The 19,325-nt window shown below is 41.0% G+C and overlaps 1 protein-coding gene across 1 annotated transcript in view; it reads left to right on the top strand.

Annotated features, from left to right (window-relative positions):
* Nucleotides 1-7,107: 7,107 nt before the first annotated feature.
* Nucleotides 7,108-19,325, top strand: part of creb3l1 (cAMP responsive element binding protein 3-like 1) — a 39,506-nt gene continuing 27,288 nt past the window's right edge. Inside the window, exon 1 of the mRNA XM_005460642.4 lies at nt 7,108-7,475. Coding sequence (XP_005460699.1) covers nt 7,365-7,475 — 111 coding nt within the window. The 5' untranslated portion in view covers nt 7,108-7,364. The remainder of the gene's footprint in view (nt 7,476-19,325) is intronic.

Genomic DNA, 19,325 nt, shown 5'->3' with positions numbered 1-19,325 from the left:
TATTAATGTTAAATTAAATGTTGAACTTTATTTGTCTCTAACTCTGCTGTTTCCAGGTGAAGTGAACACGTTGTATCCACAAAAGATGTCTCAAATCTGCTGATCAGAGCGAGTTTTTCAGACTTTGCTAATATAATGATTGTTTACATCCATAAGCTGCAGTTTATCTTCTTTTTTCTTATTATCTGTCATATGTATACTTTTATAACAGTGGTTGCTAATATTAAATATGGCCAAAGTTTAAATAAATAATGATGTCAATGTATATACAAGTAATCCTTGTGAGTCAAAACCTCGGGCTTCAGGCTGCTCTAAAGGTTCAGTGTCAGCGTTTTTTTCTACTCTTAGGTCACTAGGACACCAGTGAGAGGGGATATCCCCAATATGGTCATCTCATGCCAGGTCATCTCAGGCACACAGCTCTGGTTGTGAACACAAAACCTCCACCCATCTGTTGTTGTTTTTTCTTTTCTTTTCTTTGTCTTTTTCATTGCCAGAGTCAATCAGCAGATTGACTCTGGCTTTTCATTCCCTGCAAGTTATCTTGTTTTCAGCTTGTTTTAGACAGAGGAAATAAGGATTTTTTTCAAAAAAGCATGCTCCTTATTCTATTCAGAAAGTCACAGAATGGGTCTAGCTGTTTGCTTCTCTTTCACAGGAGCCAAAAACAGTCCTGGAATGGATAGTTCAACAGGCAAACATCCTCTCTTCTTCCTCATCTCTAGTGGAAATGTACTTTAGGAATTGAGACATCCTTCAAAGATGGGCACTGAAATCGATTTCAGACTCAAAGGCTGGTGGACGGAGGGCAGACGAGACATGTCGGCACGAAATAGAAAAATCAGAAGAGCCCAAGGCTTTGGTTTAAGCGCTTTCATCAGGCAGACGGCTGTATTTTACTGAAAAGGTCTGAAAAACACACAATATAGATTCATGGTAGGCAAAGTCGTCTGGTAAAAACAAAACCGTTTAACAGGTAAAGAGACAGATTATTCTGTCAGGAGAGGCCAAAGCAGGGCAACTGTTTACTGTTTCTGCTTTCAAATCAGAATTTTTTTTATAATTTTTTGAAGTGGTTTTGAGCAATTGTTCTTTCCGAAGGTCTTTCAAAGTTTTGTTATCTAACTCAAGTGTTGAGTTACCTAACTCAAGGGATGAACCAATGTTGTGCCTACAAATATCAGACAACTTAGCAAAGAACCCTTTTAAATTGTATCTTTAGGCACTTTGTTACTAGCAGCCCGTCACAAACATGTATCATTTGTTCCCATTTCTTTAGTTAAATCTATGAAAAACACCAAAGACAAGACATGACAATATGACATACATAAAATGGTATTTTTGTACCAAAGCTGACTCAGAGAGTTCAGGCTTTGCTGAAGAATAAAAATGGTCATACTTTCAAATTTGCTAGAATTGTACAAACTCTGTTTTTGCCTTGTAGACTGCATTTCCTTATGTATGTTTCCACTTTTCATTAAGTTATGGCATTTATTTCCCATTTCCTTTACAAAATATGAAGACATGGAGGCTGAAAGACTTTTGCACAGTACAGTATGCTAGTATGTTCAGTTTGTTATCCTCCATCTAAGTAGACAAAAATATAAATGAATCACCTGTAATATTTGGATTTTAGATGATTTAGCACCATGATGGTTTAATATGATTAATTAAACCCTCAAATCCAGCAGCCTTAGACTTTACGGTGAGCAAAAGGATGGAGGCAGAGGACTGGTGAGTGTCAGAGCCACAACATCCATGGGTACATCAGGAAGATGGCCACAATTTAGAGAATACTTCAGGCAGCAGAAACCCAAGAAAGAAGAGGAGCAAGGAGAAGAACCATCAGGGAAGAACAGACCCCTGCACAGAGAATGTACCACTGGCAGATAGAGGAAGTGGCTAACATCCAGAAATCCTACAAGTGGCTGGACAAAACTGGACTGAAAGACAGCACAGAGGCACTAATCATGGCAGCATAGAAATAAGCTCTGAGCACAAGATCCATAGAGGCTGGGGTCTACCACACCAGGCAAGACCTCAGGTGCAGGCTGTGTGAAGATGCCTCTGAAACAATCCAGTGCATAACAGCAGGGCGCAAGTAGCTAGTAGGCAGGGCATACATGGAACGCCATAACCAGGTGGCCGGAACAGTATCAAAATCGGACATGCCCTCTAGCATGGTCCAAGAATGACCGAGCCAAGATCCTGTGGGACTTCCAGATACATACAGACAAACCAGTGATGGCCAGTCAACCGGACATAGCAGTGGTGGACAAGCAGAGGAAGACGGTGGTAGTGATAGATGTAGCTAGAGCAAATGACAGCAACAGCTGAGACAAAAGCTCAAGAAGATGTGGAGGGTGAAGGTAACAGTGGTCCCAGTGGCAGTGAGTCTTCAGTGACCCTGAAGCTGGGTGAGCAGTTCCAGCAGATCCCAGGAACAACATCCGAGATCCCTGTCTAGAAGAGCGCAGTCCTAGGAACACCAAAGTTACTCTACAGGACTGTAAAGCTCCCAGGCCTCTGGAAGAGGACCTGAGCTTATATATACTCTTGCAAAAATATCTACATTTTCCAATTTTAATCAACTTATTGTCTTCTTTTTTGGCGCATTGCTCCATGAGCAACTTCTGCAAAGAGCATTAAAACTCCACCTGTGGTCAAAACCTCCCACAATATAGCTTCAATTGTGAATTAGGTATTTGTAGGTTTAAAAGGGCCCTGCTCGAGTAAACGAAAGGTCACCACAGTTATATAACACCAGTGTGTGTGAGAGAGAGAGAAAAACAGAGACACCTTGTACCTTGGGGTGGGACACCATCCGTAAACTGATATGTGGAAGGAGAAAAGAAGAATGAGAAGGGATAAGGAAGGGGAGCAGAGAGGGAAGAAATTATAGATAAGGAAAAAAGCAGGAAAAAAAGGAAAACCAGAGTCAGGTGAAAGAAGCCTGGAGAGTAAGAGATCATTACATAACAAACTATTGTTTGAAATGGAACATAAAACAAACACAGAAATACCTGATGATAATCAGTGTGGTCCATTCTGAAGAGCATGTGTCTCTTAACCTCCACCACACCCTTTGCAATGACCTCAATATGAACAATACAGCATATTTAAACACTGTCCTAAATCTGTGCTAATAATCCTCAGGGCCCCATGAAGTTCTGGTGAATTATCATTTTCATGAATGACAAATCTTCGTTTAGGTTCAAAAACAATCCAAACGACACTGGAAATGTACTAAATTGCTGACGTGTTATATTCAGCTTTCTCTTCCTATCAATTATAAAGGCTGATGCGTATAAGGCAGTAGTCACTGCGTGGATAGGTGCCAAATCTGACTTGAGGTCTGGGGGGTGTACCCTCAAAAAACATTGTATTGTATTATACTGCTCTGTTTGTTTGCAGTTTCAATGGCATATTTTGTTTCAGATTGGTATGGGATTTTCGAATGCTGCAGTCTTAAATATGATCAATCTATCTAATTAATGGGCTGCATACCACAGGCCTTTAAACGCGTCAGTATTCCATTCCAGTGATCCATTACTTACAAAAACATCACTTGACCCAGCTGTCTTAGCTAATTATAGGTCAAACTCCAAATTTCCTTTAATCTCAAAAAATCTTAAGAGAGTCAGAAGAGGGATGGTTTGTTTGAAGAGTTTCAGCCAGAATTCAGAGCACATCACAGAAACAGCTTTAGTGAAGGTTACAAATATTCTTCTTATGGCCTCTGGCTGTGGACTCATCTCTGTGCTTGTCCTGCTTGACCTCAGCACAGCACTCAGTACTATTGACCATAACATTTTATTAAAGACATTAGAGCATGCTGTAGGAATTAAAGGTATTGCTCCACAGTATGAATCATATCTTTCTAACAGACTTATGACAAACTAATGTTAATTATGGGATTCCACAGGGTTCTGTGCCGGGCCCAATTCTATTTACGCTATACATGCTTCCCTTAGGCAGTAACATTAGAAGGTATAGTTTACATTTTCACAGATGATACCCAGCTTTATCTATGCATGAAGCCAGATAACACTCATATCAATTAGTTAAACTGCAAGAATGTCTTAAAGACATAAAGACTTGTTGACCTCTAATTTTCTGCTTCTAAATTCAGATAAAACTGAGGTTATTGTACTCAGGCCTAAAAGTCTAAGAACCATGGTGTGTAACCAGATGCTTACTCTGGATGGCATTACCTTGGCCCTCAGTAATACTGTGGGGAATCTTGGAGTCATTTTTAACCAGGATATGTCCTTCAATGCAGATATTAAACAAACGTGTAGCACTGCTTTCTTGCATTTGGACAATATCTCTAAAATTAGAAACATCCTGTCACAGAGTGATGGTAAAAACTAGTTCATGCATTTATGGACTACTGAAATTCATTATTATAAGGTTGTCCTAAAAACAACCATCGCAATTCATACAATAGCTGTAGAGACATCACACACAAAAACACTTTCACTAACGTTGGTTGGCTTTATCGTTATGCCAATCTAAAAGGTGTTTTGAGATATTTCTAGGTGAATCTAAATCATGGATGACCAAGCGGTCCATAGGGCATCTAACCATAACAACAACTACTACTACTGGTACTAATCCTACAAAATAGGTGATGAAACTCATGGATAAGCCCTTCTGACATGCCGAGTTCACTTAAAATCTAGCCAGATCATGGGACAGGTCGGAGTTGCAGCACACACACATTGTTTGCACCTCTGAAACGATGAACAGGGTTTCTCTTGCCATGCTGTATTTCAATCTGTGTCTTAGAGGAGAAACAATCTGGGACAGAATGAGAGGGATGAAATGAGACAGGCGAGCCTGAGCAATCATGGTGGAGTGAAGAGAAATATCTGTTTCATTCCCACTTTGTGTGTGTGTGTGTGTGCGTGTGTGTGTGTGTGTGTGTGTGTGTGTGTGTGTGTGTGTGTGTGTGTGTGTGTAATAGCTGCAGGGAGTATCTTGAGGTGTCAAAACAGCCTTTATAGTCACTTGTCTTTTTCCCAGTTTCATCTCCACAAAAATACCCATTCTCAAGGATAGGCATGGATCTCTGCATGTATTTCATGCTCAAAGATATCTGCAGGTGGATCATGGACTGTGTGTACTGTTTGTTTATTGATACTGTAGCTGCGTGTATTCACAGAACTTTCACGGATCTTAAAATAAGTGGATAATAACTCAGATGAAAATTGGGTAATATTACAGATTCTATTTAGTGCAAAAAAAAAAATGAAAAGGATTTCACTTTAGCTGATCAGATCTCTGCTCAGGTTGAGGTTTGCACAGCAATAAGGTCACCAAACTCCTCTACTGGAGAAGAATGACGTAGATTTGCAACCAAACTTGCAGAAGTGAGGGAGAACATCCATCAGCTTGTGTAGAAGTCCACACACTCCTGACAGGGCATCACTTTTAATCAGAACAAAAAATAATAATAATTCAAATAATAAGTTAGTGTGTTTCTGTACTTTGTCAAAAAAAAAATCCATAATTACATGTTTTTATTTATTTTCACTGTTAATCCACTGTAAAACAAAACAAAACAAAACAAATAAAAAACAACCAAATCCCCCAGAAATTTTGATAATATTTAGTCAAAAAGCAGGAATTTTTCTATCACTTTTGGTTTATTTATATATATATATATATATATATATATATACATATATATATATATATATATATATATATATATGTATATATATATATATATATATATATATATATATATATATATATATATATATATATATAAGATAAGATAACCTTTATTAGTCCCACACGTGGGAAATTTGGTTTGTTACAGCAGAAAGTGGACAGTGCAAAGTTACATAGCAAAAATTAGAAAAACACTGGAATAGGATAAGAATAAGATAATGTACACAACTGTACACAATAGAACAGAATAAAATAAAATACTATATACAATAGAATAAAATAGAATACAAATGCTATATACAACTGAGTAAAATACAACGATGCCAGAAAAGAGTATTGCACTTAGTGTTATTGCACATGTGTGGATGTGTGTGTTTGGTCAGTTGTCTTTGTTGTGGAGTCTGACAGCAGTGGGGAAGAAAGACCTGCGAAATCTCTCCGACACACACCGTGGGTGCCGCAGTCTGCCACTGAAGGAGCTGCTCAGTGCTGTCAGAGTCTCCTGCATGGGGTGGGAGATGTTGTCCAACAGGGATGACAGCTTAGCCACCATTCTCCTGTCACTCACGACCTCCACTGGGTCCAGAGGGCATCCTAGAACAGAGCTGGCCCTGCGGATCAGCCTGTTCAGTCTCTTCCTATCCCCGGCAGAGATGCTGCCGCCCCAGCAGACTGCACTGTAAAAGATGGCTGAGGCCACCACAGAGTCATAGAAGGTCTTCAGGAGTGGGCCCTTCACTCCAAAAGACCTGAGTCTCCACAGCAGGTACAGCCTGCTCTGCCTTTTTCTGTAGAGGGCGTCTGAATTATGAGTCCAGTCCAGTTTATTGTTCAGATAAACACCAAGGTACCTGTAGCTGTCCACAGCCTCAATGTCCAGAGCTTGAATGTTTAGTGGTTGCAGTGGAGGATGTTTGTGCCTGCGGAAGTCTACCACCAGCTCCTTGGTTTTACTAGTGTTGATCTGGAGGTAGTTCTGCTGGCACCAGTCCACAAAGTCATGGGTAAGTTCTCTGTACTCCCTGTCGTCCCCATCAGTGATGAGGCCGACTATTGCAGAGTCATCAGAGAACTTCTGCAGGAAGCACTGGGTGGAGTTGTGGGAGATGTCTGCAGTGTAGATGGTGAAGAGGAACAGAACTATGTGTATATATATGTATAAGTACTTAATTACTGTGGTGTAGTATGTAGTAGTAAAACTTTCACATCTTCTGCAGCCATCCAGTGGGCCAGATTGGAGTCTGTGTGGGGCCACTCCTGGACCCCAGACCTTATGTTTGACACCCCTGATCTAAAGCCCTAAATGGGTCTTCTTCTTTTCTTCCTTTTTGTTAATGAGCGAATAAGCGACTACAACTTTGTTTTGTGGGCGTTTTCTTTTTTGGACGTCACGTGGGCGGGGCTTCTCTGAATATTCATCGGCGAGTGGCTGAGGCGGCGCACGCGAGGAGAGAGCTGGAAGAAGCGCCGACGTCTCAGCGACAGGCAACTGGAGGAGGATGTGAAAATTTGACATTTGTCAGCGCTGACAGTGAGAGAGAGCAGCAGCAGCAGCTGGAGTCACACACAGGCGGTGCGAGGCCGTGTGAAAACAAACTGCCCGCTTTTTAATGGTCTGACTTTAATGGTCTGACGCACAGCTGTCCATCCGTCCGGTGAGGTGCAGACAGACGCAGGCAGTCATGATGGACTCTATCTTAGACAGTTTAACAGCGGAGAAACTCTATCCGTCCGGAGGGACCAACCTGTTGGACCTGGAGGAACTCAGCGACGGAGATTTTCTCACTAATGTGGTGAGGCTTTTTTTTAATTACATTTTTATTAACGCAAACTCTTAGTGCTCTTTCTCTTTCTATCGTTCTTTCTTTCTTTTTTTTTTTGCCATCTACGATAAAATCAAACGCACCTACACTGCCTGTTCCGCCCGGAGCCGGACCTCAGGAGGGCGGTGTAGCTGTTAGATCCTGACAGACATCCGGGGCTCGTAACCTGTGCTCATAACCCCTTGTGTGTACGTGTGTAGGGGTGTGTGTGTGTTTAATTGTGTAAACTAATGTGTTTGAAAGATCGGGAACACACACAGGCTGGGGTGTTACTGGTTAACTTGCGTGTGTGTGTGTTCAGCTGGCAGATGTTGCAGCATTCACCAGCACACCTAACTATTAATTTAGTTTGTGTGACTGTGTGTGTCAGTGTACTAACTCTTTCACTACACTCTCAAGTGTTTTTATTTCATTAAATCTGAATCATCTTATAAAGAAAAAAAGAAAATACAGTCTTAATATATATATTTATATATACAGTCTAATCCCTCCTTTATTGTAATCTACCTAATTATTGTTGTATTTATCTCTTGATGGCTTCATTCTGTTGCAAAATAATCTTATAATCTCAGGGTTGCATAAAAAGACAGATTTCCAATCTCTCACAGATCCCTTTTAACCCTGTGGAGTCATCAGTGATAACCCTAACCCTAATTCTGTGCTATCACTGTATTTTTTATTTGTATTGTTATTTTATTTATTTAATTTTTTGGCAATCAGAGGATGGAAAATGAATCTTTCTGATTTTTTTTAAAAAGAAACATTTTTTGCTTCTCAGAAACATTGGGGTTAGGATTGGGGCTGGTCATCGTCACTCATGGCGACTTAAGCCCCCGTCCACCTGCGAGTCCAACGGCACCTGTTTCCCTCAGTGCTCTGAGCACATCCCCATCCTTGCAGAGACACCTCATCTGTCACTATAACAAACAACAGGATGTGGTTGTGCAGAATCATGGTTGTTCATCAGTAGCACCAACAGTAGATTTCTTGATGTAGCAAAAGTGCTGCGACAGGAAGCAAGGATTTGATAAAGAATCAAGGGTTCAAATTGCTCCATGAATAGTGAATCGTTGTTATGTGGAAATTGTCTGTTTAACGCTGGCAGCCGAGCTCGTGTTTCTGGTTCTGCACAACACAGTCAGAGTTAATAGTGATGAGAGGATCGATAAAAGCCCGTGAGCATGGCGGGACACATTCATCCTCGCCAAGTACACTGAAGGTGCGCTGTGCTCCAGAGAGTTCCTGCACCCTTCCCTTTAGGGACTTAATTGCTGCAAACCACAGAGGGCAGACTCTGTTAAGAGCAGCATCTTTTGTCTTTGTTTCCCTTCATTCACTCAGTCTCTTTTTCCACTTTGTGTCATCCCCGCTTTTCTTTTTTTGAACACCGCAGGTTTTTTAGGCAGACCTCTATTCTAGTCGGTGAGTCAGCCGAGCAGTCTGCTCGTGGTTTAAAACCCCACAACACTGTTCTAAATAAAGTAGTCCACTCTGCTATGAAGCCACTCCTGGGCTGCACCACAGAGGACATGGGAAAGGATGGCTGATTAACCGAAGTTTCAGTCTCTCCCAAGTCTGCAATCTGAGCTGAGAGTTCTGCATGCCATTGGTTCATTTTTCCTTTTATTTATTTAGCTTTTTTTCAGGTGTATATGACTCTATTGCTTTTCTGTAATAAATGAGTTCTTGTTTAAACCCACAGTAATGTGCTTTTTTTGTTGTTGTTTTTTTTGTTGTTTTTTTTGCTTTCCTACTAGCCATAGTAGGAAATTGCATATTTACTCCTTTTTGGCTCCATTTTAGTCTCCACCAACTTAGTTGCAGTTAACAAGTCTTTCATGTTACTTGCTGTCTTTTTAGCCTCTTTTAAAATAAAAATTATGATTCTTCTATGTTTATGTACAGAACTGTTTGAGATTGTGGTTTGTGCAGAGTTGAGCAGAGAGCTCTGTTTTTATATATATATATATTTTTTAAGTGGCATTTATTACCACAATGAACAAGTTTTTAACAATGTGTTAAAAGCTGGAAGGCTTACTGCTTGGGATACCTCAGCTCTTTGGTTTTTAATAGGCTGTGCACTGTGGTCCAGTCCAGTAGGGGTTTAAACATTTTCTGTTCTGCTTTTTATTTACCTTTTTACAGTATATAGCTTTTAATAGCCAGTGGGTAAAAGAAATAGGTGTGGGCAGCAAGACAAAACAAAAATCGATTGTCAGCCATTACTAATGGGACAATTTACTGCAAATTACTGCCCGTGAAATGAATTTGCCGGGCCTGACAAAGAGCAGAGTGCGACCAAATATGAGCACAGACGTGGAGTTTTATTGATTTGTCATTTTGAACTCATATAATGCGATCATGACGCAAGCAAATTCCTCAAATTTCCAAACATAAGGTGTTTGTACAAGAAACCCTTGTCAGCTCTTCGTCCGATGACTACTAAATAGAAACAAGAAACAAAATTAAGACACACATAAGCATTAAGCGTGAATCACTTTAAAACACAAGAGGCACGGTAAAACGGGAGTGTCCTTTGGCTACTGTTAAACCTGAACAGATGCTTTGATCATGCGTAGAGAGCACCAAATTACCACCTGCCAGCAACTCATAAATGTTCTCCTTAATCCTAAAGGAAATGAGATTAGAGGCACAGCTAATTATTTTCTCAGAATGGATTAATGTGCCTTTTATTTTATTTTGTAGTCATATGACCCACAGCCACATAACGCAGGGGTAAAGAAGTTGTAACTATGGCAACAACAATGCAGCCTGTTAACAACTTCAAGTATGACTAAAGAGAAGTAAAGCCATGGAAGGTTTTTTGTACTATGTCTACTATTAATTAATAAAATCAAAATTATTGATTAATTTTTTAAATCTTTTACTTATAAATTGTTCAAAAGCAGAGTTGGAAAATTTCTAGTATACATCTTGGTTAATCCACCAGTCCCTAAACCCAAATGTATCCAGATTACTCTCACACATGACAACAGAAGCAACAAGTGCTCACATTAGAGATGCTGTTTAACTTTATCACTTAAAATATTACAAAACTAAAATGAGTAATCGATAAACTGACATAGAAATCACTATATACACTTTATATAGATACATATATATATATATATATATATATATATATATATATATATATATATATTTAGTATTAGTATGATATGCTGTTTTTTCAAGTAGAAATGCAAACAAATTGAGCTCAAGCAGCAACACTGTTGGATATTCAGGCTGTAAAGTGATCACTGTGTGTCCGACCATATGATCTCCTCTTCCTGCTCTCGTCTTTTCACCTTCCTCTCCATCCACACTCAATTCTTTTTTTTATTTTTTTTTATTTTATTCTATTCTACTCTCCATTCAGACCCTGTACTCCAGCTTTAAAAGGACACGCCCAACTTATTTGCGTACTGGCTGCCCATTGGCCGCTCAGCTGCCAGAAGGAATGTGTGCAGGCATGCAGCAAAGTGTGTGTGTGTGCGTGTGTATGTGTGTATTTGTGTGTGTATGTGTGAGAAGAGAAGGAAAAATACTCTTCTGCTGTTTTATTGAGAACTATAGCTCATTTCATGTCTGTCTCACAGACACACACACACACACACACACACACACACACACACACACAATAACCACGGCTCCCTTTTCTCTTGCTCACAAATGTAGTTCAAGTGAGGCCAAATCCAGCCAACCCACTGCAGCCACACATCAGCACATGAAGCCAAATACAGTAGAGAACATTACCATTTTCTTATCTGCGGCAGCCAGCGTTACAGGATAATGACATGATGTTTCCAGGTCTCTCAAAAATGCAGTTTCATTTTACACGAAAAAAAAAAGGTCTCAGCCAGTCATTCAGTATTTTACTGACTTTTAAAACCTGTTTGAAAACTCTGCCAGTGCAGTGAAGGATTATTTCACCTGTTTCGTGATAAAGATGGAAGAAATTCCTTTAATCTAGGAAATATCTCCTACAGACTGGAGCAACCAGGAATTTTTTGGAATTCTTTTTTCTTTTTTTTTAAGCATGCAAAATAATCCCTGCTTTTACGTAAGGAAAAAAAAATCAAGAGCCTGCAGGAGGTTTAAATCAGAGAAAGCTAAACATAGACTAGACACATGAAACACACGTGCGGCTCATATAACTCATTTATAGGAAACGCTTTAAACAAATGCATCAGAAAGGAATTTATTTCTTCACTTTGTCAGGATTTTTTTCTTATTTTTAGAAGGCATAAGTCATGCGCATGGTCGGGTATGAGAACCAGATTTATTTCACTGTGGGATTCATTATAATGGACCTAAATCCTGCAAGGTTTTGGACCTAAAACTGTCCAGGTTACTGCCAGCAAGTATGTGAGAGTTTGAGCTAATGCTAACAACCGTCGCTGAGGCAGTGGTGCAGAAGTGCATAATCGGAGAGGAGGTCTGCGTAATCTTCCTGCAGAATGCAGCAGGTTTGATACCTTTCATAGTAGTTGTATTACTTCATGATTAGCTAAAGCATGGATTAATGAAGTCTGGAAGCTTTGATTACAAGTAGTCATTATGTTTTACCTATTAATTTACTTATGATACACAAGAAATACTTTCTTGCATAGGACATTATAAACGTTATTCATCAAATCCAAGTGTCAGTTTTATATGTGTGTATGTATGAACTGATTGATTTTTTTATGGCTTGGGGAACCGAAGACAATTTTCCATTGATGTGGATAATAAAGTTATTCTATTCTATTCTAACCTCGAGGCTTAAAAGTCGAGCCATCACAGATGGCCACTTGAGGTTGGTACAAGATGTGACTTTGAATAGACTTCCATTTTAAAATGTCCAAATTTAGAGCCAAAATAAACATGTTTACAGTAAAAAAATAAGATTTTTGTCTCTCTTGCTGAATTCCCCCTTCAGGAAAACTGAATGGGAGTGAATTTCAATATAACATTCATCTATCTATCCATCTGTTCTTTTCTGCCACTCATCTGGGTCTGGGTCATGGGGACTGCAGTCTAGGTAGAGACTCCCAGCTTTCCCTCTGCCCAGCCACCTCTTCCAGCTTATCTGGGAGACACCGAGTTGTTCCCAGGAAAGCCAAGAGATATAATCCCCCAGCGTGTTGTAGGTCTGCCCCAGGACCTCCTCCCAGTAAGACATGCCCCAACTACCTCGTCCAGGAAATGTCGATGTGAAGTTCCCAGACCACCTCAACTGGCTCCCTTCAATGTGGAGAAGCAGCAACTCCCTCTCGAATGACCGAGTTCCTTACATATTCTCAGTCTTTATAAAAGTGTGGTACGCGTACCACTAGTGGTACACGGGCTCTCTCTGGTGGTAAGTGGGAAGGCTCCAGTTTTTTTTAAGATTAAATAATATACCATTGTGGAGGTATGCAAAGATGATACGAGAGTTCCCGAGGCTCTTCTGGGAGCCGGAGTCAACCAGAAAACGTCTCCCCGAGCGTGAGTCCTCTATGAAGAGTAGCTTTTCCTTATCACCAGCGGTCATGGCCGCTACAGAGCGCTGGCGGGGTTGTTTCCCTCGGCCTTAAAACTGCAAAGGCATGCTGGTGCCGCCGTGTTGCGATCCCAGCCAGTTGGAGGCCCCCAGGAGAATCGGTGGGGGCGCGGGAGATGCCGTCGGTGAGTCAGGAACTATTGCCTGGATGCCGAAGCTCCTAGTAGCCAGGAGAATGTGATTCTCCTGGAATGTGATTCTTCTGCGAGAGGTAATCCTTCGCGGCCAGCAGCGGGGAGTTGGCGAGGCCAGCTTGCACCGGCAACTGTCGGAGGAAGGCGTGAGTGAAGCGGAATCCGCCGTCATCCGTTCCTAGCAAGGACGGCGTGCTCTCCATGAGCTCGAGTGCAGTACCATCACCCAGGCCCGAGAGAGAGATTTTCAGGCCGCTCTGCATTTGAGAGGGAGTAGCTTTGCAGCAGCAGCGCCTTGAGAGCAGCCAAACTTCAGTCAGGAGAACAACTGCAATATAAGGTTAGTCATTAATATACTGCTGCATGGGCTGGCCTGTAGTTACATTGTAAGGTTTTAAAAACTGAGCTTTAAAATGAATAGTGATGATGAAAGCCGAGAGAGGCCGACAATGATCACTGACTTTTTTAGGGGCTTGTTCAGATTAAATAGAACAAGATACAAAGCATTAAAACATGTTGAAAACACAACAGCCTTAATAAATGCAGAGTAGTTTGGACCCGGAAGCAGGGTTCATCACGTCATCCCTTAAAGATTGGATATCCCACCTGCTGTGAATGTTTTAATGCAGTACAGTTGTTGTTATTATCACTTGTCACATCCTGTTTATGACAGTTAAATTAAATAACATTCATATAAGAAATAAAATTGTCTCGTGTAAACTGTATGTGGTGTTAAATAGGCCTATACTACTGTACTTTAAGGTCGGTCATAAGGGTGGTACTTCAAGAGCCATATATTTTATGAGGTGGTACTCATTGTGAAAAGTTTGAGAACCATTGCGCTATCTGTAAGAGACACTCCAGCCACCCTTCAGAGGAAGCTCGTTTTCACTGCTTGTATCCACGATCACGATTTCTTTCGGTCACTGCTAAGAGCTTGCGGTGAAAAGTGAGAATGGGAACATGGCTTGTCCATTGTTTTTAGGCTCAGCCCTCTCTTCACCACAACAGATTGGTTGCGACTGTCAACCTCCCGTTCCACTTTCCCCTCACTCGTGACGACCCCGAGATACTTAAACCTCTCCACTTGGGGCAGCAATTTGTTCTGGACTCAACGTGTTGGACTCCACTTTTTTACAGCTGAGGACCATGGTCTCAGAGGTGCTAATTCTCATACCTGCTGCTTCACACTCAGCCCTGAACCGCCCCAGTGTGAGCTCACCACCTCTATATGACTTGTGCGTTTAACTTAATGAGTAGTGGCCCACTTGATTGAGAAGTGGCTGCAGTTGTGAGCTGTAGCTTCACTAATTTGAATCAATGAACAGAACTACAGACCGTGTCTGTGGTGCTGGTGAATTTGAATGCAATTATCTAGTAAATAAAAGGGCTTAAGCTTTCAAAACATTCCTTTTATAAAGTAAGTAAATCTCCTTTGTCAATATTAATAGCGGGTATCAGTCTCTGTGTCTCTTGCACCTTGCTATACAAGTTTACTAAAGTTAGCAGAAACGTAGCGCTCCACCGTTTCATCTAAATTTCATGGTGACAGCCAGTATGCTTGATGCGAGGCCTCAACACAGTAGTCCACAAACCGCTGGGGGATGTCACAGCGGCTACATCCAACTTTTATATGAAGCCTGTGATCAAATCCACATGATTGTCAGTGACAGTCTACAAGGCTACATGACTTCATAAAGATATTTTTCTTTCAGCGGATTTTCCTTTGGCCTTTTACATGTTGTTCTGAAGAGTTTTACAATACTTTCCACTGCTATATTCCCTCCATAATGACATACAGTTTTTGGCCTCAGTGATCCAGTTTAACTCTGTGCTTTCAGTCCTCGTAAAGATATAGGAGGTGGTTCTTCTTGTCTGTGAACTCTACTACCACTGACTAGTGGCTAGGCAGTTTGGTCCATTTTTTTTCTGCCATCTTCACCTGAACCAGCAAGGTAGCTGAATGAAAGAGAGAAGAGAGAGATGTGTTAAGACTCCACACTGTTAATTACAGGCATAGCAGAGCTGCACTCTACATTTATAATTACCCCATACCTCTGTCTTTCCCAGCTCTCTTTGTGTGGTTTATCTCTCAGCTTTGTCCCCTCTAATGACACATCAGCCCTGAAATGAGCTATAAAACCTGTCAACTGCTTTTTAACACTGTTTTCTTCCCTAATGTGGATCTTTTCCCAGCAGAGAGGGGAAGCGTTTCAGGTAATAACAGGTTCAGACTTGGCTCCTCTGTTCACACTGGATGCTGCTTTTTGAGGTTTGAGCATCGAACCCGAAGCCACTCTGTGTTTATTAAGCTCCCCAATAATAAAAGTACGCTTCTAGTGTGGCTGCGCTACACAGGGTGTTCTCAGTACAGATGATAAAACAGTTCATTGTGATAATAAATTAATTGCAAAGAAGGCAGTTCTAGGAATGGGAAATGTTGCCGGTGCGTTTGCCATTTGAATGTCAGGTAGTGCAGGTGTGATGCAGATTAGCATCGGTGCATTTAGCTCGGAGAAATTGTCAACTGAATATGACCTTTAGTCTAAAAACGGATTGGTGGGACACAAAAACATTGCTTTATCTGCGTGCATAAATTTACTTGTGGCCCACAAGTTAACTCTGTAGCTGCCACAACAACAGCTTGGCTTTCTCCATGGAGTATTATTTGTGTCAGCAGCTCTTTACATGGTGGTGTGAGAGATGAATGGTTGTAAAAGAGGTTGTTGCTGCCGCTGTGTTGAGATGCAAGGACTTTTGGCAGCATCTGATTATTTCAGTTATTACATTTGGCTCAGTATTGTAGTGCATACATCTACACTCTACACAAACTGGAAAAACATTTATTAACATTAAAATGAAAGCCATCATCGCCACACCCCTCTTGCAGCCTATTCCATTGCACGTGAAATTCACCCTTTTTTACCTTTAAGGTTTACATGGAAGGATGAAACTTAGTCGAGTCTTGAAACTGCAGATTTCCCATTGTTTTTCTAGTGAAAGGAGTCTGCACAGTCACAAGAGGAAAAAGTCTTATCAGCCAGAATACTTGAATGTTCAGGGTGCAGGGGGGAAAAAAACGTCAGCGTGGCCGTGCATACATCAACCCAATGCCAGGTGATGGATAAGCAAAAGATTAACCTCACACAGGATTGTGCTTGTATTGGGTGAGAGCTGCATCGAAGGCTCCAGGTGTGTTGGAGTAAAGCAAGTGGAAAACAAACCAACCCCCAAAAATAGAATCCCTCTTGCAGCTGAATGCAAAACTGAAGCCAAGTATAGACGAATATGAAGTAAAACCCAACACAGTATAGCAGAATAAAGAGAAAACCACATATTGGCTGACACTGTTGAGCTAATGCAGCTACTAGAACTAATTTTAGATGCATAATGCTTCAATTATGGACCTTTCTCTGCTTTTTCTCTGTCTCTCTCTCTACATCACTCCCATTATGACCGCAATTAGGAAACTTTTCTCGATTTGTTTTTGAATAGGGCGGTTTTAAATGTGACCTATATTCCCTAATGGAGCAGTATTAAAGGGGCAGTGTTGAGGTTACTTAAACGGATATTTTGATGGCATTTAGTGCAACAGGAGAACAGGGCTTCTCTTGTCACGATGCATATGCTATTCCTGTATGTGTGTATGAATGGGCGAGTATGCACGTGTGAAAGAGGATCACTGAGTGTATGCTAGACTGATACTAAGATATGAGCTAATATCTTGTCATTTTGGATTACTGTATACGTGAGTTATATTCAAAAGGGAAAATGATGAGATGACTGCACTTCCGCATTGTATTTCACCACTGAGTTAGGCTCACACTAGAGGGTGTTTTGGACCATCCATGTCAAAAGAGCAACCGCCAGGCCCTGCTAAACACAGTCCTTTACCGCAGGAGGTCTGCAGTGAAAGACTGTGCGCCTCGGGAAAACTGCACAAAAGCCACATGGAGGACGACGGGTGGCCAAGACCCCGCAGGTTCACTGCTACAGAAACCTTGACTTTACTTCTTGTTCATAGATGTTTTTGACCTGAGGCTTGGCTTATGCTGTCTTGGCTTCAACTGCACTAAGCAGCGACTGCGTTTTTATTGGAATTCGCACGACTATAAACAGAAGGGGTTTGCTGAGTTTATAATAGGCAGCACAGTCGTGTAGTGGTTAGCACTGTCTCCCTGTAGCTAGAAGGTTCTGGGTTCATGTCTGCCTTTCTGGCAACCTGTCCAGGGTTTACCCAATCGTTTGCCTTAGGATAGGGCAAACCCAGAGGTGGTTAGGTAGTAAAGGAAGTGAAAGTATGGATGATTTCAAAACACAAGATTAAAAGAGAGTGACATTGAGAATGTGAATATGGAACAGAAAGGTTTTTATTTGATGGAGTTGGAGCCACTGTGCTGGACAAACTGTGCTGTTGTCTGCACGGTGATTTGGAACCAACTAAACTTTTCATATCATAGTGTGAGCTATATATCATTTGGGTTCTTGCGTATGTACACACTTCTTTTTTGCCTTGAGGTTCAGGTACAAAGATTGATCTGGTTCACGGACTTCCTTTCATCTTTTTTTTTTTTTTTTGACTCCAGTGGACCATGACTCACACATGCGTAGGTGGGTTTAAAAGATGCATGTGTTGATATAGGACAGAAATACATATAATTACAGTTGCCGTTGTGTGCAGGACTATTTCCTGGCTTACTGTCAAGGCCACCCGGAGCACCTCAGTGTAGCAGAGATCTTTAAAATTTTCATTTGCACCTGTACATCTGCTGCATGTCTGCTGAACCTCCAAATCCCAAACCTTCTTCCCTACTTCCTGTTTTAGAAATCGACACAATTCACAAGATCAGATGTTTTTCATGTGCTACGCTTACATAATTTACCCCCCAGCAAAAAGTATTTGCCCCATTTCCAATGTCACAATATGTTACAGATCATTAAACACATTTTAATATCAGCTAAAGATTACCTGAGTAAATATAAAATATGAAACCGTTTTTAAATGTTGATTTCAGTTATTAAAGAGAAAAGAATCCAAACCTAACTGTCCCCCTGTGAAAAAAGTAATTTCCCTCATTGTTAAATCATGAATTAACAGTTATTAACCACATTTTTCTTAGAAACTCGAGTTTAATTTCACCAGTCACACTCCGTCCTGATTGCTGCCAGTCCTCTTGAATCATGAAATCATTTAAATAGAACATGTCTGATAAAGTGAAATGACACAGGACCACAGTGACAGCCATTATCCACAAATGGAGAAAACCTGGATCAGTGGTGAACCTTCCCAGGAGATGACCGCTTAACAAAATGACTTCAAGAGTGCATCGACGACTCATCCAGGTCACAAAAGAACACAGAACAAGATCTAACGAACTGCAGGTCTCACTTGCATCAGTTAAGGTCAAAGTTCATGATTCATCTTGAAAAAATCCTAATGATCTGAGAGACTATTCTGATGATTCAAAAGTTGGACTTTTTTAAAAGGTTTGAGTCCCGTTACGTATGCATAAAACTAACACAGCATTTCATAAAAGGAACACCATAACAACAGTTAAACATGGTGGTGGTAGTGTGATGGTCTGCAGCTGTTTTGCTGCTTCCAGACGACTTGCTGTAATTCATGCAACCATGAATTCTGCGCTTTACCAGAAAATCCTGAAGGAGGATATCCGTTCATCAGTACATACTGTCACGGGGTGCCGAGGCAGGCCGTGTGTGAATATTAATGGACCCAAAATGCAGACTGCTTCAGTTGTGAGCGAGCTTTATTAACAAAAGGGAAAACCAACGAGAACGAGGAGGAGGAAAACCAAACCCTAAGAATAAACTAAACTGGGAAAAGCTACACAAAAACTAACCTAAAACCTTGAGGTGAGAAACGTAGATGCAGGGAGAATACACCAGGACATGACGGGGAGCAACACAGACGAACCAGCAATCACTAAGACAAAAGACACGACTAAAATACACTCAGAGAACACAGGGAGATACACACAGGTGGGGGACACAGCTGGGAGAGATTAACCTGACAAGACAAGGGAGGCAAACTGAAAACACTCACATCAGACGCAGACCTTCACAATAAAACGGGAAACACATACACACAAAGACACAGACTAGGAAACGCGGACTTAACACAGGAGTAGACGGCAGAACAGA

This window comes from Oreochromis niloticus, linkage group LG23 (genome assembly GCF_001858045.2).
Source record: "Oreochromis niloticus isolate F11D_XX linkage group LG23, O_niloticus_UMD_NMBU, whole genome shotgun sequence".
NCBI classification, from domain to species: Eukaryota; Metazoa; Chordata; class Actinopteri; order Cichliformes; family Cichlidae; genus Oreochromis; species Oreochromis niloticus.
This window is presented reverse-complemented; position numbering and strand designations above follow the sequence as displayed.